Below are 23,785 nucleotides of genomic sequence, written 5' to 3'. Positions count from 1 at the left end.
GGCAGGGATCAGTGAGTGTGTGTGAGCTCCGTCTCTGCTGCAGTATCCTGGGTCTCTGTTTGACAGAGAGGCTGTGAGCTCCTGCTACTACCCCTGCAAGGAGCACTTTAGGTGGGGGAATATCACATCCAGAGAGGGGGTCCTCTGGAGCAGAGACAGCAGTCCCAGGACAGAACAGACAGACAGAGACAACTGTGGACTGAAGAGGAACAAAAGAAGAGATCAAGAAGAGGGGAGCATATTTCTGCCGATCATGTTTTGTGTTGTGAGAAGCGAAGGGAGATAAGAGGGGAGGAGAGGAGGGCGTACTCCTGAGGTACAAGGATCCCAGGAGGTTTTGGCAGGGGGGCGAGGGGTCTACAGGAGGAGGGTCAAGACTGAAAAGGACACAGGGTTTTATCTGAGATCAAAGACAAGCAGGACAAAAAGAGAGTTATAAAACGAGTGAAGTATGAAAGAGAGGTAGCTGTGTTCCCTCAGTCTGATGAGTTGGAGATCTCGAGGGGGTTGTGTTGAGAATGAAGAAGGTGAGTGTCTACTGAGAAAAAAGAGAGTAGAAACAACAACCAGAGGGTAAGGACAAAGTGAAGACTGGTCTGTGAGGAAGAAGAAGAGGAGGAGAGGAGGACTCTCTAGTTGAGTCGGTTTGGTCGTTTTACCTGGTATACTTCAGTCAGTCTACAGGACCCCATCATGGCCGTCCAACTCATGCCGGAATCAGCCGTCTGTCTGCTTATGGTGAGTGGGAGAGGTCCTGGTTCTTCATATATACACACATGCACAAACACAAACACACACACACACACTCACACACACATACACAGGCACAACCACACATTTACACACACAGCAACTGGAGCATGTGGTAAGCTGTCACCCCATGAGAGGTGGTGTTGCATGAGATACTACACATTACTATACACCCCTCCACAAATCTTCCATCTCTATCATATAGAAATCAGTAGTTATGTCATACAATATTATCATCAAACAATGCTTCATTTCATGATAAATGTATGTGCTTCAGCCTGTGATGTGAACTACAGTATGTTCCCTTGCTTTGTCTAAATGTTCCACGTGCTCACAGGGATCTCTCTGCAGTGGGCTGGTTATGAAACATAGTAGAGTAGAAACCACTGTTACCAGAGGGGAGGGGTGCTAAATGTGTGTGTGTGTGTTTACATCCGTGCGTGGTTGTGTGGGTGTGGGTGTGGGTGTGTGTGTGTGTTTACATCCGTGCGTGGTTGTGTGGGTGTGGGTGTGGGTGTGTGGTGTGCGTGTGCGTGTGTGTTTACATCCGTGCGTGGTTGTGTGGGTGTGGGTGTGGGTGTGCGTGCGTGTGTGTGTGTGTTTACATCCGTGCGTGGTTGTGTGGGTGTGGGTGTGGGTGTGTGTGTGTGTTTACATCCGTGCGTGGTGTGTGGGTGTGGGTGTGGGTGTGGGTGTGGGTGTGCGTGTGTGTGTGTTTACATCCGTGCGTGGTTGTGTGGGTGTGCGTGTGTGTGTGTTTACATCCGTGTGTGGGTGTGCGTGTGTGCATGCATGTATTTTTAAAATGAGAAGTAGAGAAAAGAGAGATAGCTAGGAAGGGAGAGGAAAGGAAAGAAGAGAAAAGCCAGGAGAGGGCACATTTTGAAGTGTCCTTTTTCTCATTCATTAATGGCTAGAGCTTGATTTTGGCAATTGTATTCTCTTTCTCTGGATTCAGATAAAATACACATTTTCTAGTGAGAGAGGAAACTGTAAGGGATTTCTGCCCTAAGTTCATACAAGAGACCACAAGACACGTCTTTGATCAGAGGTTAGGTTGTTTAATAAGGATTGCAAGCCGGATTGCAACCCAGAGTTTACACTTACAGTAATTTGCAAGTAACACACTCAGTTCAAAAGATGGTGTTTTCCCTTTTTATCCCCTAATGAGGTTCACCCAGCCCAGGGTGATGTCCCTGAACTTTAATACCCTATAAGCTTCCCAATCCTTCTTCCTCCTTTTGCTATCATGTGCTAGCAGAAGTAAGACTGGACATAGCATCAACAGGAACTGAAGGTATAGTTTCAACACACAGACATCTGACTTTTGTACAGTTGACTTCTTCATGCACTTACAAAGTGTCTACCACTGATTCTTAATCTCAAGCTAAGGCAAAACATTAATCATTGTACTTTTGTAATTACAGGTGTTCCTATAATGTACAGATATTGTACAATTAATTTCAAAACATACACACACACACACCCACATCTTTGTCCAATAGCTGCTGGATATCCAGAGAAACTGACAGCACTATGAAATTAGCTGGTTTTCAACAAGGCCATTTTGAACACTTTAAAATACAGTGACATCTCAAAGTACCTACCAGGCAAGAAATATAAGTAACTTCAATAGAGACAAAGCACTAGACCCGCAATATTCTATTCTAGTCTTTGTAATTCTATGTGTTTCCTCCATCCCAGAGAGGTGTCACGCATCACTGAACTACCTGTTATCTCGTCCTGTCACGGCTGGCTGTAGCCATGGCAATAGGTCATGTTACACACCCAGGGATTGGACAGAAGGAGGGGGGAGGAAGGAGGGATGAGGAGAGAGGGATGGGGGAGAAGGAGGAGATGAAAAAGGGAAAGTTGGAGCATAAGTCAAAATATAGCAGCATTGCTATCTGATCAAACTCAGTCATACATGTGTTCATTAAATCCAACCATGCATTTGTATTCACGTTGTCATGTTCAGTGCTCAATCCCATCTGAAATATTAATGTAGATTTATGCAGCTTAGAGGTGTGTGTGTGTATGCTAGAGTGTGGCTATGTGTGTCTGTGTAAATATTCATACAGGTTCTGCTTTATGTATTAATATTTCAGGTAAGGCAGTGATCATCTCCTGTAATTACAGGAAGTGATTTTAATAGCACACAGACCACACTGTAAACACCCCACATCACCCACAGCAAATATTGACACACATAAATAATACAGAGCAACCACACACAACCTGCAGAAAGATCTCCCTCTCCATCACTCTACCCTTCTCCATCACTCTACCCTTCTCCATCACTCTACCCCTCTCCATCACTCTTACCCCTCTCCATCACTCTACCCCTCTCCATCACTCTAACCCTCTCCATCATTCTACCCCTCTCCATCACTCTAACCCTCTCCATCACTCTACCCCTCTCCATCACTCTACCCCTCTCCATCACTCTACCCCTCTCCATCACTCTACCCCTCTCCATCACTCTAACCCTCTCCATCATTCTACCCCTCTCCATCACTCTAACCCTCTCCATCACTCTACCCCTCTCCATCACTCTACCCCTCTCATCACTCTAACCCTCTCCATCACTCTACCCTTCTCCATCACTCTACCCCTCTCCATCACTCTAACCCTCTCCATCACTCTACCCCTCTCCATCACTCTAACCCTCTCCATCACTCTACCTCTCTCATCACAATCCTTTTCTCTCTCCATTTATCTTTCCCTCTCCTTCTCTCTTTTCCTCTCCCTCTCCCTGTGTGTTAAGAAGGGCATCTGCTGTTATGTTTGTGCCAAGTTCACTGAGGGAACCTTCTCATTAGTGGGTACAGAGGCTGCTTACACAACGAGCAATAGAAGGCTCTCTCTTTCTCCCTCTCTTCCTCTCTCTCTCGTTCTCTCTCGTTCTCGTTCATACTCTGTATCCTCTCTGGGGTGTCTCCTCTTGGAAAGGTTTAATGATGTTGCAAATGTAATCATTATTTTATTTAGCATGTTAACATCATTATAAATGTAATTGATGGATGGGGCTCGGGGCGAAGCTTGTGAGAACATGGAACTATTATCAACCTTCAGCTGAGATTAACACATCTATCCGTTTAGACAGGTTCTTAGCCACAGTATAACCCTCTCCTCCGTGCACAGACCCCAAACCCATTCCAGAACCACTGACTAAGGACCAAACAACCTCATTCCATTAGCGGACAGGAAGTAACCTCGTTCGATTAGAGGCAGCAGGAAATGGCTTTTTATTTGTGCTGAGGATTCTTGTTGTGGCTGATAGAAATAAAGACATGCAGTAAATTGTGTTTTAGTTATCCTCTGGGCTCCATCTGTCTGGAGCTAATGTGATTGGAGCTGAGTTACAGTACAGTAGTTATAACTCTGAGTGGTCTCAGGCGAGTCATAGAGAGCAGGCCTAGGGGACGGCAAATATGATTGAAACCCGGAGCAAATATTTTGTTATTTAAATTACATTTAGCTTATAAAGGCAAAAGAAAAGTCTTCATAAACTCTACATAAATGTGATACAAACCATCTATAACAGTATGTTATAAAGGGTTCAGAAATGTGGCATAACTGTGTGACATAATCACAAATGTCAAATATGACATAATCCACTATGCAGAATATGATATAAACATGTGCTTTAAAAAGGGTGATATGTTGTGCTGAAGGATGACATTTTGTGCGCCGCTCTATGGGATTCACCATCATGGCCGGTTGTGATACAGCCTGGGATTGAACCAAGGTCTGTGGTGATGCCTCTAGCACTGAAATGCAGTGCATTAGACTGCTGCACCACTCGGGAGCATACGCTCTGAAGTGAAGTCATGTTAGTCACATTACACCTAATCTTATTCCCAGACACTTATGCCCAAATGGTCTGGTGGACCAACGCATCAAACCTGGCCTTCATTAGTTAGGGTTAGGTTTAAAATCACATTTTAACAAGATAAATTGTGGAAATGGGCAGGGTTTAGATATAATTATGACTTTTTGACTTTTTAACTAGTAACGATGACAAATACTTTACACAGGTCACTCCTTTAGAATTATATGGTCACTCCCACTAAGGCCAACTTTGAATGGTTGATATCCCACCAAGAAACACTGACGTTGATGAAAGCCCCTAACCTAAAGAAATTGAAAGTAGCTTTCTTCTGGAACCAAGTGACATGTTCCTCAGTACACAACATCGAACAAAACAAAACCAGCCATACCGTGTGGTGCTGGGCCCAGTCAGGTCTTTCACCCACTCCCCCACTGAAATATCTGCCATAAAATGTTTGCGCCATTGTTAACAGGCTCTGAGGTGTGGTCAGTCATCTTCTGGCTATGCCGGGTGGAGATTATAAGAGTACATGGCCATTAAGGCCAGATTCTTCTTCCAGATGTTCAAACGTTCATAGATGACCAGTAGAGGGTGCAACAGGTCAATACCTCAGGAATAAATGTCAGTTGGCTTTTTATAGCCGAGCATTCAGGGGTCGAGATAGCAGGTACGGTAGACAGGGAGACATAGAGTCGAATACAGCAGGTCCGGGACAAGGTAGCACGTCTGGTGAACAGGTCAAGGTTCTATAGCCGCAGGCAGAACAGCTGAAACTGGAGCAGCAGCAAGACCAGTTGGACTGTGGGCAGCCAGGAGTCATCAGGTCAGGTAGTCCTGAGACATGGTCCTAGGGCTCAGGTCCTCCAGGAGGGGAAGGAGAGATGGAGAGAGAGACACTTAGAGGGAGCATACTTAAATTCACAAAGGACACCAGATAAGACAGGAGAATTACACCAGATATAACAGACTCACCCTGGCCCCCAGGGACACAAGCAACAGCGTCAGCATCGGGTAACATAAGGACAGACGACAAATAATGCAGCATCAAGGAACAGAGCTGGGGAACTGACAAGTATAGGAGGGATAATAACAGAAGTGACTGAGTCCAGGTGAGTCCAATAATTGATCAAGTGTGTGACGGGAGAAGGCAGATGTGCGTAATGATGGTGGAAGGAGTGAGTAATGCTGGGGAGCCTGGTGTCTTCGAGCTCCAGGGAGGGAGTGCGGGAGCAGGCGTGACAGGATTAGCTTTTCTGCATCATTTTTTATCAAAATGTTTCAGATTTTTGCAATGTTACAAAATAGAAAAAAGCACTCCTTGAAATATTATTGATATGTTGGTCAAAAGAGAGATCAGGGTCCAGAGTAACGCCGAGGTCTTTCACAGTTTTATTTGAGACAACTGTACAACCATCAAGATTCATGGTCAGATCCAACAACAGATCTCTTTGTTTCTTGGGACCTAGAACTAGCGTCTATGTTTTGTCCGAATTTAAAAGGAAAACAATAGCCAAATTCACTTCCTTATGTCTGAAACACAGGCTTCCAGGGTTGGCAGTCATCGAAATGTACATCTATGTGTCATCTGTACAGCAGTGAAAGTTGACATTGTGTTTACGAATGACATCACCAGGAGGTAGACTATATAGTGAAAACAATAGTGGTCTTTAAACAGAACCTTGAGGAACGCAGAAACATACTGTTGATTTGTCAGAGGACAAACCATCCACAGAGACGAACTGATATCTTTCTGACAGATACGATTTAAACCAGGCAAGAACTTGTCCATGTAGACCAATTAGGGTTTTTAATCTCTCCAAAAGAATGTCATGATCGATGGAGTCAAAAGCTACACTAAGGTATAGGAGCACGAGCATGCAGAGACTTTGTCTGATGCCTTTAAAAGGTCATTTAACACCTTCTTGAGTGCAGTCTCAGTGATATGATGGGGTCTAAAACCAGACTGAAGTGTTTTGTATACATTATTTGTCTTCAGAAAGGCAGTGAGTTGCTGCGCAACAGCTTTTTCTAAAATGTTTGAGAGGAATGCGAGGTTTGATATAGGCCAAATGTTTTTTTACATTTACCCGGTCAATGTTAGGCTTTTTCAAGTGAGGCTTTCTTTACTGCCGGCTTTATTACTGCCACTTTTAGTGAGTTTGGTACACATCTGGTGGATAGGGAGCCATTCTTTTATGTTCAACCTAGGAGGGCCAAGCACAGGAAGTAGCTCTTTCAGTAGTTTATTTTGAATACGGTCTAGTAAGCAGCTTGAAGGTTTAGAGGCCATGACTATTGTCATGTGTCAAGAGATACAGGATTTAAAAACGTGAAACGTGAGAGTATCCATTGATTCTATGTCCTGGCAGTTCAGTGCGGACTCAGGACAACTGAGCTTTGGAGAAATAGTCAGATTCAAAGAGGAGTTCGTAATTTGCTTTCTAATGATCCTGATCTTTTCATCACTGCTGAAGTGAAAGCCATCCTCTCTTGGGGAATGCTGCTATTTATTTAGCTTTGTGACAGTATCAAAAAATAAATGTTGGATTGTTCTTATTCTCCTCAATTAGGTTGAAAAAAATAAGGTGATCGAGCAGGAATGAGGGCTCTTCGATATTGCACAGTACTGTCTTTCCAAGCTAGTCGTAAGACTTCCAGTTTGGTGGAGCCCCATTTCCATTCCCATTTTCTGGAAGGTTGCTGAGGTATTTGCTGTTTACCAGGGAGCAAATTTCTTGTGACAAATGTTTTTTGTTTTTAGGGGTGCGATTGCATCTAGGTTATTACACAAAGTTACATTTAGATCCTCAGTTATGTGGTTAACCGATTTTTGTACTCTGACGTCCTTAGGTAGGTGGGGGGAATCTGGAAGGGCATCTAGGAATCTTTGGGTTGTCTGAGAATTTATTGCATGACTTCTGATGATTCTTGGTTGGGGTCTTGAGTAGATTAATTGCTGTGATTACAAACGTAATAAAATGGGGGTCCACATGTTGGACAAAACCCACTGAGTCGACGATGGCTCCGAAAGCCTTTTGGAGTGGTCTGTAGACTTTTCCATGTGAATATTAAAGTCACCAAAAATTTGAATATTATCTGCCATGACTACAAGGTCCGATAGGAATTCAGGGAACTCAGTGATTATGTCACACAGTTATGCCACATTTATAAACCCTTTATAACATACCATTATAGATGCTTTGTATCACATTTATGTAGTGTTTATGAAGACTTTTTTTTAGCCTTTATAAGCTAAACGTAATTTCAATCGTATTTGCAAAGTGGAGGTGCTGCCCAGGGGCACCACAAGTGCTAATTTGATTTGCGTCTCGTCATGATCAGCGTCTGGTCAACAACACTAAAAAAGTACTTCCGTGTCACAGAATTTCAGAAATTTTCAAAATAAAGTCCCCCACATATGATTCTTTTTAAGTCTAATATTGCGGGTAATTATTATAGTAGAAACGTATTAACGTAATAGTAGAAAAGTGTAAAAAAAACTCTGTTTTCATGAGATATGAAAAATACTTGTCTAAACATTTAACAATGTTTCATATTTGTTCACATTTAAGTGACATTTATATTAAATCTGGGTTTTAAAACATGCGCCAGGGTCAAATAAATCCTCCAATGCGAATCACTGTATATGGAATATATATTGGCTTAGAGCAATAACTATTCTGGGTGGCGCAGTAAAGTATTGTAGGGAATATTCAATAGAGTCTGTAGAATGTATATATGGTGTCATTTCATGGGGCTTTGAATAATACGGAGTGTTACTGGCCTTTTACTCCACGATTCCATTGGCAGCCACACCTGGGATCGACTTCCTGACGGGCTGCCCCCAGATGGTGAAGGTAGGAAACAACACCTCCACTTCGCTGTGCATGCTCAGCCCCCTCCTATACTCCCTGTTCACCCATGACTGCGTGGCCACGCACGCCTCCAACTCAATCATCAAGTTTGCAGACGACACAACAGTAGAAGGCCTGATTACCAACAATGACGAGAGAGCCTACAGGGAGGAGGTGAGAGCCCTGGCGGAGTGGTGCCAGGAAAATAACCTCTCCCTCAACATCAACAAAATGAACGAGCTGATCGTGGACTTCAGGAAAACTCAGAGGGAGCACGCCTCTATCCAACATCGACAGGACCGCAGTAGAGAAGGTGGAAAGCTTCAAGTTCCTCAGTGTACACATCACTGATGATCTGAAATGGTCCACCTACACAGACAGTGTGGTGAAGAAGGCTCAACAGGAGGCTGAAGCCTGAAGCCTGTCTGCTTGGCCCTGTAAGACCCTCAGAAACTTTTACAGATGCACAATTGAGGGTATCCTGTCGGGCTGTATCACAGCCAGCAACCGCAGGGCTCTCCAGAGGGAGGTATGGTCTGCCCAACGCATCACCGGGGGCACACTGCCTGCCCTCCAGGACAACTACAGCACCCGATGTCACATGAAGGCCAAAAAGATCATCCAGGTCATCATTGTTTTGAACACAGAAAATCAAATTTGGTTGTTTTTCTATTAAAATCGGGGGAAAGAATGGGGGACAGTCGCACTTCAGAATTATTCTAAAATTAAAAATAAAAAAAAAGTCCAATTTCAAAGTTGTTCCAAACATCAAATTTCAAAGTGTTTAATTTAGGTTAGGTTTCGGCATGAACTCAGAAATCTCAATCTTAACGTTCTATTGTTGGATTCAAACATGCACCACAGGCAGATGGTTACACCCATCCGCCATCCCAGTCCAAAAAGCCCTATCAAAACCGAAACCTACTTGAAGGTAACAGCACTCACTGGTGCCATTATTGGCCGGTTTCCATGTCATCTCCCGACATCCTCAGACATGGATGATTGTCAAATATTAACTTATATCATGGGTGTCCTGGATGCCCCACATCTGATCTCCTCAGTAGGATACATGATGTCACTCCTGTCTCCACAAAATTATATCTATTCATATCACACACTACAGAACATCAAATTATGTGTGTGTGTGCACGTGTGGATGTGTGCACGTGTGGATGTGTGCACGTGTGGATGTGGATGTGTGCACGTGTGGATGTGTGCACGTGTGGATGTGTGCACGTGTTTTGTTTGTAGTATATTAGGTTAGGGCTGATTGCAGAAGATAAGAGCAGAGGACTCAGTCTGATGGAGACAAGCTCTTTATTCACCACTAATCAATTGACCCTCTATGACTTGTGTGTGTGTGTGTGTGTTTGCTTGAGAATGAGAACGACATCTCCTATCTTCCTCAGCACTCGCAATACGCCAACAGTGTGTATTCACAATCATTTCATCAGCATTTGTCTCTTTTGACGATGTCTAGAAGAAGTTGTATTGATAATTCATGATCAATTGGCCCAGCGTCGTCCGGGTTAGGATTTGTCCGGGGTAGGCCATCATTGTAAATAAGAATTTGTTCTTAACTGACTTGCCTAGTTAAATTTAAAAAAGTGTTTGCAACAAGAAAAGGACATCAAATCAAATCAAATCAAATGTATTTATATAGCCCTTCGTACATCAGCTGATATCTCAAAGTGCTGTACAGAAACCCAGCCTAAAACCCCAAACAGCAAGCAATGCAGGTGTAGAAGCATGGTGGCTAGGAAAAACTCCCTAGAAAGGCCAAAACCTAGGAAGAAACCTAGAGAGGAACCAGGCTATGTGGGGTGGCCAGTCCTCTTCTGGCTGTGCCGGGTGGAGATTATAACAGAACATGGCCAAGATGTTCAAATGTTCATAAATGACCAGCATGGTTGAATAATAATAAGGCAAAATAGTTGAAACTGGAGCAGCAGCACGGTCAGGTGGACTGGGGACAGCAAGGAGTCATCATGTCAGGTAGTCCTGGAGCTCAGGTCCTAGGGCTCAGGTCCTCCGAGAGAGAGAAAGAAAGAGAGAAGGAGAGAATTAGAGAACGCACACTTAGATTCACACAGGACACGAATAAGGACAGGAGAAGTACTCCTGTGTGTGTGTGTGTGTGTGTGTGTGTGTGTGTGTGTGTGTGTGTGTGTGTGTGGTGTGTATGTGTGTGTGTGTGTGTGTGTGTGTGTGTTGTGTGTGTTTTGGTAGACATGCAATATTTTTTTTGCATTGAGGGCTGTTTTGGGGGTGGTGATGAAGAGACAAAGGGTGCGTGATTTCTGTGTTCAGTTGTACAGTATTTTACGGTATCTCTCTCGCTCTCTCTCTCGCCCTACTCTGTCGTCCTGAAGAAGGAGGGGTAATGTAATATCTGGCCGTATGTTATCATGCAGTATTCTAATTGTTTACCCTGCTGTACAGACGCTGGTTTGTGTGTGTATTACCCTGTGTCGTTCTTTGCCCCATTCTTAAATTGCAAGATAATATTTGTATTAATGTCAGATAAAATAATCACCACTGCAGACAAAATGCACCTACATAGACTGTGACAGAGAGAATTCTCACCTCAGTCACCTCACCTAAACCTTTTCACTTCCATGTCACGCTAGTCAAATGTGCGTTAACGCAAACACAAAAACACACACACACCAAAGCTGGGACCGAGAGACTGAAAAACAGCTTCTATCTCAAGGCCATCAGACTGTTAAACAGCCACCACTAACATTGAGTGGCTGCTGCCAACACACTGACACTGACACTGACTCAACTCCAGCCACTTTAATAATGGGAATTGATGGGAAATGATGTAAATATATCACTAGCCACTTTAAACAATGCTACCTTATATAATGTTTACATACCCTACATTATTCATCTCATATGCATACGTATATACTGTACTCTATATCATCGACTGCATCCTTATGTAATACATGTATCACTAGCCACTTTAACTATGCCACTTTGTTTACATATTCATCTCATATGTATATACTGTACTCGATATCAGCTACTGTATCTTGCCTATGCTGCTCTGTACCATCACTCATTCATATATCCTTATGTACATATTCTTTATCCCCTTACACTGTGTATAAGACAGTAGTTTTGGAATTGTTAGATTACTTGTTGGTTATTACTGCATTGTCGGAACTAGATGCAAAAGCATTTCGCTACACTCGCATTAACATCTGCTAACCATGTGTATGTGACAAATAAAATTTGATTTGATTTGATTTGACACCATGGATGTGCATTTATCCCCTATCGCTTTCTCTCTCTGTTCCCTACTGTCATTGTATATCTCTTTTCTCTCTCCATCTATTTCTAATTGTTTTGTTCTCTCTCTTTGTATGCTATCTCTTTTCTGAACCGCTCTATCTCCCTCTCTATCTCGATCTCTGTATCAGTGTGTGTGTGTGTGTTTCTTCGTGTGTGTTTCTGTGTGTGTGTCTCTGTGTGTGTGTTTCTGTGTGTGTGTGTGTGTGTGTGTACGTGTGTTTGTGTTTGTGTGTTTCTGTGTGTGTGTGTGTGTGTGTCTATGTTGTGTGTGTGTGTGTGTTTCTTCGTGTGTGTTTCTGTGTGTGTGTCTCTGTGTGTGTGTTTCTGTGTGTGTGTGTGTGTGTGTGTGTGTGTGTATGTGTGTTTGTGTTTGTGTGTTCACCTGTGTGTGTGTGTGTGTGTGTGTGTCTATGTTTTGTGTGTGTGTGTGTGTGTGTGTGTGTGTGTGTTAAGAATTTGTGTGTGTGTGTGTAAATTTGTGTGTGTGTTGTGTGTGTGTGTGTGTCAAATTTTATATAGCCCTTGTGTGTGTGTGTGTGTCTATGTTTGTGTGTGTGTGTGTGTGTGTGTGTGTGTGTGTGTGTGTGTGTGTGTGTGTGTGTGTTTGTGTGTGTGTGTGTGTCTATGTGTGTATAACAGAACATGCCAAGTGTCAAATGTGTGTGTGTGTTGAATAATAATAAGGCAAAATAGTTGTGTGTGTGTGTGTGTGTGTTTGTGTCAGTGTGTGGGGCATGTGTCTATGTTTGTGTGTGTGTGTGTGTGTGTGTGTGTGTGTTAGATTGTGTGTGACACCGAATGTGTGTGTGTGTGTGTGTGTGTGTGTGTGTGTGTGTGTGTGTGTGTGTGTGTGTGTGTGTTTGTGTGTGTATGTGTGTCTATGTTTGTGTGTGTGTGTGTGTGTGTGTGTGTGTGTGTGTGTGTGTGTGTGTGTGTGTGTGTGTGTGTGTGTGTGTGTGTGTCTATGTTTGTTCTGTGTGTGTGTGTGTGTGTGTGTGTGTGTGTGTGTGTGTGTGTGTGTGTGTGTGTGTGTGTGTGTGTGTGTGTGTGTGTGTGTGTGTTTTGGTAGCTGTGTGAAAGCTAATTGTAGATTTCACACACCCTGCTGTGTGTGATTACAGAGAAACAATTCAACCAAATTGAGTGAGGAGGGTAATTCACTTGGTGCAACTGCATGGAGAAAACATAAACACATTTGCATTTTGTCTGAAGTGTTCAATAGGAAGTTTGTCATTTGCATTTCAGGAGATGCATTTTCTGTGTTGTCTGTATTTTGGTGATGATGCATGAGACATGAAATTATAATACAGCACTGTACTGTCTGAGTGGTACTGTAGTTAGGCCTTGGGTATATTACTGCTGATGTCAGTGTCACAGAGCTTTTCACTTCAGGCGAGACCTAATTCAGCTGAAGAATCACTACTGTATTTCCCCTAACAAAATGACATTGGGGATTATTACACATTGTCTGTTCTATACTGGCCGGTGTAGGCTGTCATTGTAAATAAGAACTGACTTGGCTAGCTAAATAAAGGTTTATATATATATATATATATATATATATATATATATATATATATATATATATATATATATATATATATATATATATATATATATATATATATATATATATATATATATATACATTTATATATATATATATATTTATATATATATATATATATATACATTTATATATATATATTTTATATATATATACATTTTATATATACATTTTATATATATATTTTATATATATATATATCTATATATATATTATATATATATTATATATATATATATCTATTTTATATATTTTATATTTTATATATATATATATATTTTATATATATATATATATATATATATATATATATATATATATATTATATATGTATATATATTGTGGCGTATAGCAGGTCAGCCACCAGGGGGAGACTCGTCGAGGCCTGGTAACAGATGGAGTATACATCACGAGGCGATGGCTCCATCTGCTGGACGTGCCAGGTCTCGACGTGCTCTCCAGCCAGGACTAATTGGGGCTGATTGGGAGCTGGTGAGTAATCAAGGGCGGATTGCTCACCAGCTGTGCAAGGCCCATAAAGCTGCCAGAAAGGCAGCACAAGGGAAGGGGGAAAGGGGCAGGGGGAAGGAAGGGAAAAGAAAAGGAAAAGAAAAGAAAAGAAAAGAAAAGGGAAGGGGAAGAGGGAAGGGGGAAGAGGGGGGAAGGGGGAAGAGGGAAGGGGAAGAGGGGGGGGAAAGGGAAGGGGAAGGGGGAAGAGGGAAGGGGGAAGGGGAAGGGGAAGAGGGAAGGGGAAGGGGGGGAAGGGAAGGGGGAAGAGGGAGAGGGAAGAGGGAAGGGGGAAGGGGAAGAGGGAGGGAAGGGGGAAGAGGGAAGGGGGAAGAGAAGAGAGGGAAGGGAAGGGGAAGAAGAGGGAAGAGAAGGGAAGAAGGGGGAAGAGGGAAGGGGAAGGGGGAAGGGAAGGGGAAAGGGAAGGGGGAAGAGGGAAGAGGGAAGAGGGAAGGGGAAGGGAAGGGGAGAAGAAAAGAAAAGAAAAGAAAAGAAAAGAAAAGAAAAGAAAAGAAAAGGGAAGGGGGAAGAGGGAAGGGGGAAGAGGGAAGGGGGAAGAGGGAAGGGGGAAGGGGGAAGAGGGAAGGGGGAAGAGGGAAGGGGGAAGAGGGAAGGGGAAGGGGGAAGAGGGAAGGGGGAAGGGGGAAGAGGGAAGGGGGAAGGGAAGGGGGAAGAGGGAATTGTGGGGAAGAGGGAAGGGGAAGAGGGAAGGGGGAAGAGGGAAGGGGAAGGGGAAGAGGGAAGGGGAAGAGGGATGGGGAAGCTGGAAGGGGGAAGAGGGAAGGGGGAAGTGCTCTCCAGGGAAGGGGAAGGGGGAAGGGGGAAGCTGGGAAGGGGGAAGAGGGAAGGGGGAAGAGGGAAGGGGGAAGAGAAGGGGGAAGAGGGAAGAAGGGGGAAGAGGGAAGGGGGAAGAGGGAAGGGGAAGAGGGAAGGGGAGAGGGAAGGGGAAGGGGGAAGGGGGAAGGGGGAAGAGGGAAGGGGGAAGAGGGAAGGGGAAGAGGGAAGGGGGAAGAGGGAAGGGGGAAGAGGGAAGGGGGAAGAGGGAAGAAGGGGGAAAGAAGGGAAGAGAAGGGAAGAAGAGGGAAGGGGGAAGAGGGAAGGGGGAAGAGGGAAGAAGGGGGGGAAGAGGGAAGAGAAGAGAAAGAAAAAAGCACTCCTGTGGTATGGTTGACGGTTGCAGAGGTAAGAAGAGGGAGTTCAGTTTTGTGCCCGACAGGATACCGCCAGACCCAGAAGACGGCATACCAGAGAGAGTCTCATGGGGGATACATTTTCTTTTTGATCTATTTTTTAAATAAACACCCTTGAAACTGAGCTAATCCTGTAATTCATAACATAGGCCTAATAGTAGTGTAGAGCTCTTTTTTTACCTACACACAATATAGCTGGGTCACCCCGTCCTGCCACTAGGGATCCACTGACCTGCAATGCCAAAACCCAACACACCCTACTCAGCATAGTGAAACATTCATTATTGGTTTCAGATGTGTTAGGCTTAGGCCAGAGTGACAACCAACACAACATTATGGCAGACCCCCAGGGCCAGGACTGAGCAACCCAGCAGCTAGGGATTGCCTAGATAGGTATCCCCCCTGACGTGGGCAGGTTTTTTATACGGATTCCTTTTGTGGTACAGTATTTCATATAAGGCATCCATACCTTATGAAAGTTGCACAGTATACTCTTGATATTGTAATAAATCAAATCTAGTGATACATAACTTGACATTTCTGCCATCCATTGTGACATTGCCGAGGGATAAACAACCTTCCAACTATTGGCAAGGGCATATCTTAGCTGCTATAAATGCCAGGTTACACAGATTCTTCTGATAACAGTCTCCAGTATCAACATTTCCAAGCAAACAAAAACATTGTGAAGCGAGAATCTGTGTCCATGATATTTATTTTCACTGATGTATAGTTTGTTCTATGGATTGTGTAAAACTGCAGTAAATTATGTCTGAGATTATATGATCATGACTAGGCATTGAAACACATCTGTGTCCATTCATCATCATCAACAGTGTCTCCTAGGTCTTCCTCACATTTTTGTTTGACATGTTTTGTGTCATCAGTGTAAGCCTCCAACCCTCGATACAGTTCGGAAATCAACTTTAGAGGTTTGTCAGACTGCATTAAAATAGTTTCAATCTTTTAAGCTTCTGGCTTGTCCAGTGTTTGCTGCACAGAGAGAATAAAGTGTTACATCTGTAAAAGTTCACCTCAGCACTGTCACAAACTGGTCTTCCCTGGTTGTCTGACCCTGCTGAGACCCCTGTCACCATCTGATCCCGCTCAGATGAGGCATGACAAAGAATCACCTTGGTGTACATTTATACATTATATTATCCAATAATATAATCAAAGGTTCAATAATTGAAATGACCATTATTGCCAGATTCCAGACTCTAACCTACCCATCAACTCAAGATGGAACTATGTATCCGTTCACTGACTGTTATAATATACTGAAAAATTCACCTGAGCTCTGTAGACTGGTCTTCCCTGGCTGGCTGACCCTGCTGGGACACCTGTCACCATCTGATCCTGCTAAGAAACACAGACAACAGCTGCCTCTGTTTGCACACTCTATGGTGTCCGTGGGTCCTAAATCCAGCCTGCTGATACAGCCTACCAGACCGCTCGGAGTCTTCCACATTGTCCTAAAGCACACCGATGCCGCTTTTTGTATCACAGAGAAATGGTCAAACTGGAGGTCCAAAAATGCCATTTTAGAATGTGTGTGTGTGGGGGGCCTGGCATGATTGGGCATATCCAGGCTGGAGGAATAATGAAGAGAGGTTGGGCTCATTTCAATACTAAGCAGCTTAGTTCTATAGCCAATGCTATATTGCGGGAGAAGGACATACTGCAAACACCTCCTCATTACTGGTTTAGATGCATTGTACAACAAAACCAAATCATCAATGTAAATACCTCATATCTCATATCTCACATAGCTTACTGTGGTCTTATACTTCTTCTCCTGTCTCTACTGCTGCAATCCTCTGTCTGTCCAGGACACCAAGGGAGAAAAAGAGAAAGACAGATATTCACGTTAGACCCGTGGGTAGGTACTGTAACTCTCACACCAGTGTGTGACTGCACTGCATGCATTAGAATGCATAAAGGCCTGTATGTGTGCACAGTGCATGTATTGTGTGTGTGTGTGTGTGTGTAATGAAAGGTATTCTCTAGCTGCATGTTAATGTACTGTAAGTCAGAGCTGCAGTAGATTGTAACAGGGTTCTATGTGAATCTCATGCCTGACTGACTGGTTCAAAGTTTTCAATGGAGCTCACTGCTGAAATATTGTGTGCGTGCGTGCGAGCGAGCGAGTGAGTGAGACATGATGTAATTGAGGAACTAATTAAAGCCAGTAATGAGGTAGACGTGCCCCATGTGTGGCTGGCAGATGCTGCGTTGCTCATCAAAAACATTTTTTTACACAGATGTTGTTTGAACTGCAAAAATCAACAAACATTCACATGACAATCAGTACATATATTTTCACACAAGTCTCCCATGGGAATCAAACCCACAACCACAGCATTGCAAGCACCATGATTTACTGACTGAGCCACATGGGACCAATTGTGTGGGCTGTGTGTGAGCTGTGTGTGAGCTGTGACAGATGTTGTTCATTTACAAGTCACATGGCTACTCCACTTTAAGAGGGAATGTATGCTTTAATATCTTCTTCTTCTTAGAAGTAATATCTCTCTCTCTCTCTCTCTCTCTCTCTCTCTCTCTCTCTCTCTCTCTCTCTCTCTCTCAGAGACAGAGACAGAGATGAGGCATAATTAGACAGATGAGTGCTTCACCGTGGTTGTCATAGCAACCATTGTCAAACTGTGTATTGCAGTATTTTCAGTTCCTCCCCTACCACCCACCTACTCACCTACAGAGAGAGATAAAGAGAGTGTGTGAGAGAGAGAGATATTACTTCTAATGCAGTAGCTTCCTATAGAGGGAGATAGAGTACACTAAACCAAATTACTCATACTGCTCTCTGTCTAATGAAAACGTTCCAATAACCATACCAAAGATTTTCTATTATATTGACAAGATATTCTAGTGATCACTCTAACAATGGAAATACATGTCCTCAACGATGGAAGGTTGGTCGGAGGAGGCGAGATCAGGTGGGACCATTTTAGCCAATGAGAGGGCAGATACGCATGTGAACAACAAGCACAACTACGATATTAATTCGATTTTTTCAAAGTTGCAGAAATGCCACATGCGTCCACTTATATCAGTGCATTTGTGACGACCTAACGATTATGAAACATCTGCTCGACCGAGTAAGACTCACGTAGCAACTGCATTTCTGTTGACCAAATTTGACACTCTCATCGACCTCCAAACAAAAATTCCTCACTGGTGGTCTTTTTTTTGTGGACAGATTTTGGGTGGAGTAAACCCTCACACTTTGCCTCTTCCTTTCTGCCCATACTAGGCGAGTACGTCTACTCTGGGGATATGTCACAATTATCTCTCCTCCTCTCCTATCTATCCAAAGTGTGCACTTGTTCACTTTCCATGACTGATTTGAAAGGAAATGACTGGTGTAAACTCCCTCTATAGCCCATGCCTCCAATGCCTATGTCACCAATCCAACACGTTTAGATTTGTAAGAAGTAGCCTTAGTGAACACTTCAGGAGAAAGGAGATATTCATGGGATGCACCCATGGGTGCGTGTTTTAGATCAACTAGACTACATTGAGCAGCAACAACAGCTGAGGCGGAGTCAGTATCAGGTGCAAAAATTAGTGGTAGGTAGGCCTAGGGTCTATTTGTTTTAGCTACAGTGTATGATGAGAAGACTGGATCCAGATGTTGGCTAGTATTAACAAAATATATACTGAACAAAAATGTAAATGCAATATGCAACCATTTCTATTTTTTTACTGAGTTACAGTTATATAAGGAAATCAGTCATTTGAAATACATACATTAGGCCCTAATCTATGGATTTTACATGACTGGGAATATAGATATGCATATGTTGGTCACAGATACCTTAAGAAATTGGTAGTGGACTGGATCAGAAAACCAGTCAGTATCTGGAGTGACCATCCATTTGCTTCATTCAGTTCGACATATCTCCTTTGCATAGAATTCTTCACGCTGTTGATTGTGGCCTGTGGAATGTTGTCCCACTCCTTTTCAATGGCTGTGCGAAGTTGCTGGATATTGGCTGGAACTGGAACACTGTTGTACAGGCCAATCCAGAGCATCCCAAACATACAATACAAGTCAAGAGTTTGGACACACCTACTCATTCAAGGGTTTTTCTTTATTTTGACTATTTTCTACATTGTACAATAATAATGATGAAATAACACATATGGAAACATTTAGTAACCAAAAAAGTGTTAAACAAATCAAAACATATTTTAGATTTTAGATTCTTCAAAGAAGCCACCCTTTGCCTTGATGACAGCTTTGCACACTCTTGGTGTGAAAGTTACATATTTCAAAAAAATATTTTTGAATTTCGCGCACTGCCTTTTCAGTGGAATGTTGTCGAGGGGATCCGCTGCCCTAGAAAGGTTAACCCTTTTTTGGTTACTATATGGTTCCATATGTGTTATTTCATAGTCTTCACTATTATTCTACAATGTAGAAAATAGTCCAAATAAAGAAAACCCTTGAATGGGTAGGTGTCTCTAAACGTTTGACTTGTACTGTAAATAATGGGTGACATGTCTGGTGAGTTTGCAGACCATGGATAAACTGGAACATTTTCAGGATCCAGGAATTGTGTACAGATCCTTACAACATGAAACATGAGGTGATGGAGGCGGATGAATGGCACGACAATGTGCCTCAGGATCTCATCACGGTATCTCTTTGCATTCAAATTGCCATCAATAAAATGCAATTGTGTTCGTTGTCCATACCTTATGCCTACTCACAACGTTGACATTAGTAAACTACTCGCCCACACAACGCCATACACGTGGTCTGCGGTTGTGAGACCGGTTGGATGTAACACCAAATTCTCTAAAATGACGTTGGAGGCGGCTTATGGTAAATAAATGAACATTCAATTCTCTGGTGGACTTTCCGGGAGTCAGCATGCCAATCTGTGGCATTGTGTTGTGTAACAAACCTGCACATTTTTGTCTTTTTTGTCCTTTTTTTATGCCTTTTATTGTCCCCAGCACATGGTGCACCTGTGTAATGATCATCTTTAATAAATACATTTCAAATTGCACTTCTTTTCATTGTTGAATTAATGAGAAATCAGAAACCTTGGTTAATTGTTAAGACTAAAATATCATTGCTGGCATAAGCCTAATTAACATCAATGTGCATGCATTAGATATTCTCAACTCAGATTTGTTTTGCAAGATAATAATTTAAGGTGAGTAATCAAACAGTAAAACATTTTAAAATGCCCTAATAGCCTCTTACATGTATACTGAATACAGACTGTTTGCGTAAGTGTAAATGATAGACAACAATGGATCAATGTAAATATTTCAGTCAATTCATTGTTACTATCAGTATAGTCTGGCAAAACTACTATCAGTATAAATGTCCCTAGTCTGCCCATAAAAACAGATCCTGGTTTATATCAATGCATCTCCCTATCAAGCAGTACAGTATCATGACAGAAGGCGAGACCCAGATGCAGATGATTGGAGTCTTACAGTATTTATTAATCCAATAGGGTAAGGCAATAGAATGGTCGTGGACAGGCAAAAGGGTCCAAACCATTTCAGAGTCCAAAAGGTACCAACGGGCAGGCAGAACCTCTTAATAAGGATCTGACATTTTTTTTCAATTTTCGCCTAAAATAACATACCCAAATCTAACCGCCTGTAGCGCAGGACCTGAAGCAATGGTATGCATATTCGTGATACCATTTGAAAGGAAACACTTTGAAGTTTGTGGAAATGAGAAATGAATGTAGGACAATATAACACATTAGATCTGGTAAAAGATAATACAAAGACAAAACATGCATTTTTTTCTTTTTTTCCCGTCATCTTTGAAATGCAAGAGAAAGGCCACAATGTATTATTACAGCTTAGGCGTCATTTAGATTTTGGCCGCTAGATGGCAGCAGTGTATGTGCACAGTTATAGACTGATCCAATGAACCATTGCATGTCTGTTCAAATGTTGTATCAAGTCTGCCCAAATGTGCCTAATTGGTTTATTAATACATTTTCAAGTTCATAACTGTGCACTCTCCTCAAACAATAGCTTTGTATTATTTCACTGTAATAGCAACTGTAAATTGGACAGTGCAGTTAGATTAACAATAATTCAAGCTTTCTGCCCATACCAGATATGTCTATGTCCTGGGAAATGTTCTTCTTACTTACAACCTCATGCTAATCACATTAGCGCAAGTTAGCTGAACCGTTCCGCGGTGGGGACACCGATCCTGTCGAGGTTTTAAGTCACAAGTGTGTCCCGAAGTTGATGGGTTTATTGATCCCCTCGCCACTCTATGGAAGTCACCCTCAGAGTTTCGTCAGCAACATGTAAAGACAGAGGGCCCACCGAGCAAGATGGTAGGGGCGAGGGGGTGTTTGTGATTCACTGCTTATCTCCAAAACAGAACGTTTTCAGGAAATTGAAAATTATATATATTTTCCCATTAACAAACCTACAATTATGAAACTTCAGAAGTTATTTTGAATCCATTTTGTTGGTCCTAGAGTCATGAAATGTTCAGAATACATTGAAGGGAGTTACTGCTTTCAATATGTTCAAAAAAAGGACATCAGACAGCAAATATTCAATGAGTATAGAGACAGTCCTGCTAATGTTTGGCCATAACATAATTAACCTGAATCGCACTAATGTACATATCTTACTATAAATACATTTCACATGATGATTACACATCAATATGAACCTCCTCTTAAATGTTAGCTTAGAGAGACGGATATACATTTAATTAAAGTCCTATTTTTGATAAGGCAGGATGAGAGAGGAGAGACGATGAGAGGAATAAAATAGGATGATTCTAACTTAGTATAACTTAGTATAATTATGGAATACTGTGATTAGATTCTCTACATTAACATTCCAATCAGAGCCGCGGGACTGTTACCATAGTAACAACAGCAGTAACACAGTGACTCCTAATAATATTTATTAGATTCTAATACATTCTGAATTCCCATACAATTTAACCGTGTCATGTGTAGAGGGAAGGTGAATAAACTGTAAATAGCCAACTGTAAAATGAACCAAATAAGCTGTTTTCTCTTGGTCTGATGTTGTGCCAGTTACAACATAGTTGACAGATAGAACATAACACCAGCGTGTTGAAATAGCATTGAAGCCCAGGTCTGTATATAGGTCAACCTGAATGTTATGTTTGGACATCTCAGATGGTTTCTTCCTCTCACCCTCACAGCTATGAAACTGTTTTTTATGATATTCGGCAGTAGGGGGCAGTATCTGTTTATGTCTGTGAGAGGCTGTGGGATTATACATTATTGTGTGTGTATGTGTGTGTGTGTGTGTGTCTGTGCGTGTGCGTGCGTGTGTGAGCATCAGTGCCGAAATGGGTCTCGCTAGCGTAACTTGAATCAGTATGCTATGCATGCTGCTCCATGGCTGTATGTCATATGTAGGACTGACAGATGATGAATAAGAGCCTGTCGTTTGGAATATGGTTTGAGGCATATGGACACTGGGCTACATGAGTACCGGGCTCACAAACACACACACACGCACACACACGTTCACACACACACATTCACACACACACACACCCACACACACACATACACAGCAGAGCACGGTGTGTCATCTGCAGAGGCTGTGGTTGCCCCTGACGACTGTTGCTAAGAGACCGAGCCAGAGTGACTTCATACAGGAGCACACAGCCCAGCTAGCACAGAACTTTCCTGTAACGTTCTGTAAAGGTTCTCCTTTGATTCTTAGAAAAATAACTTTTACAGAATGTTCTGAGAACATAGGGACCAAAGGAGAATCTTTAGTGAACATTACTATTTTGGTAAGGCAGAAACACACTGTTCTAAGAATGTTCAAATAACCGATTTTTTTGTGAATTTTTACGAAATGTTCCCCTGTGGTTCCCATTTAGTTGTTGGCAGAAAATAAGTTCTGGGAACATTACATATCTAAGGGTCTTTGGATAGTAAAACTGCTGAAAGAGGAGATAAAGTGTGTGTGGAGATGAGTGCAGATCATTTTGTAACTAGCTAACTAGTTTTTTATTCCACCCCCCAAAAACAACGTTTGAACAATTTATTTAAAAGACAAACGATCATGTGACGCCTTGATCACCATAGCAACGGTTGACGGTTGGGAAATGGCTGCCAGGCAGTTTAGCTTGTTTCAAGTACTGCTAACATTACTATTTTTACAGGTAAGGAGTCAGAGAAGCAAAACTACCCACTCCTTTTTCTATTCGGGTTAGAGCCAGTTTGCGCTGTTCTGTGAAGGGAACACATCGTTGTACGAGATCTTCAGTGTCTTGGCAATTTCTTGCCAAGAATATCTTTCATTTCTCAGAACAAGAATAGACTGACAAGTTTCAGAAGAAAAGTCTTTGTTTCTGGCCATTTTAATCCTGTAATCGAACCCACAAATGCTGATGACAGTTTATTTGCTTCTATAAATCAGCACAACAGTTTTCAGCTGTGCTAACGTAATTTCAAAAGGGTTATCTAATGATCAATTAGCCTTTTAACATGATAACTTAGATTAGCTAACACAAAGTGCCATTGGAACATAGGAGTGATGGTTGCTGATAATGGGCCTACGGCTATGTAGATAATCCATTAAAAAAACTACAATAGTCGTTTACAACATTAACAATGTCTACACTGTATTTCTGATCAATTTGATGTTATTTTATTGGACCAAAAATTAGCTTACCTTTCAAAAAGAAGGACATTTTTAAGTGACCCCAAACTTTTGAATGGTAGTGTAAGTATTCAGACCCTTTACTCGGTACTTT

At 42.3% G+C, this 23,785-nt stretch overlaps 1 protein-coding gene across 1 annotated transcript in view; it reads left to right on the top strand.

The window, feature by feature from the left end:
• The first annotated feature begins 348 nt into the window (after positions 1–348).
• The window catches only part of LOC112253465 (FERM domain-containing protein 4A-like), a 219,174-nt gene continuing 195,737 nt past the window's right edge, over positions 349–23,785 (top strand). The window contains exon 1 of the mRNA XM_042323195.1: positions 349–738. Within this exon, the coding sequence (XP_042179129.1) occupies positions 694–738 (45 nt within the window). The 5' untranslated portion in view covers positions 349–693. The remainder of the gene's footprint in view (positions 739–23,785) is intronic.

Source organism: Oncorhynchus tshawytscha, linkage group LG06 (genome assembly GCF_018296145.1).
Source record: "Oncorhynchus tshawytscha isolate Ot180627B linkage group LG06, Otsh_v2.0, whole genome shotgun sequence".
Taxonomy (NCBI): Eukaryota; Metazoa; Chordata; class Actinopteri; order Salmoniformes; family Salmonidae; genus Oncorhynchus; species Oncorhynchus tshawytscha.
This window is presented reverse-complemented; position numbering and strand designations above follow the sequence as displayed.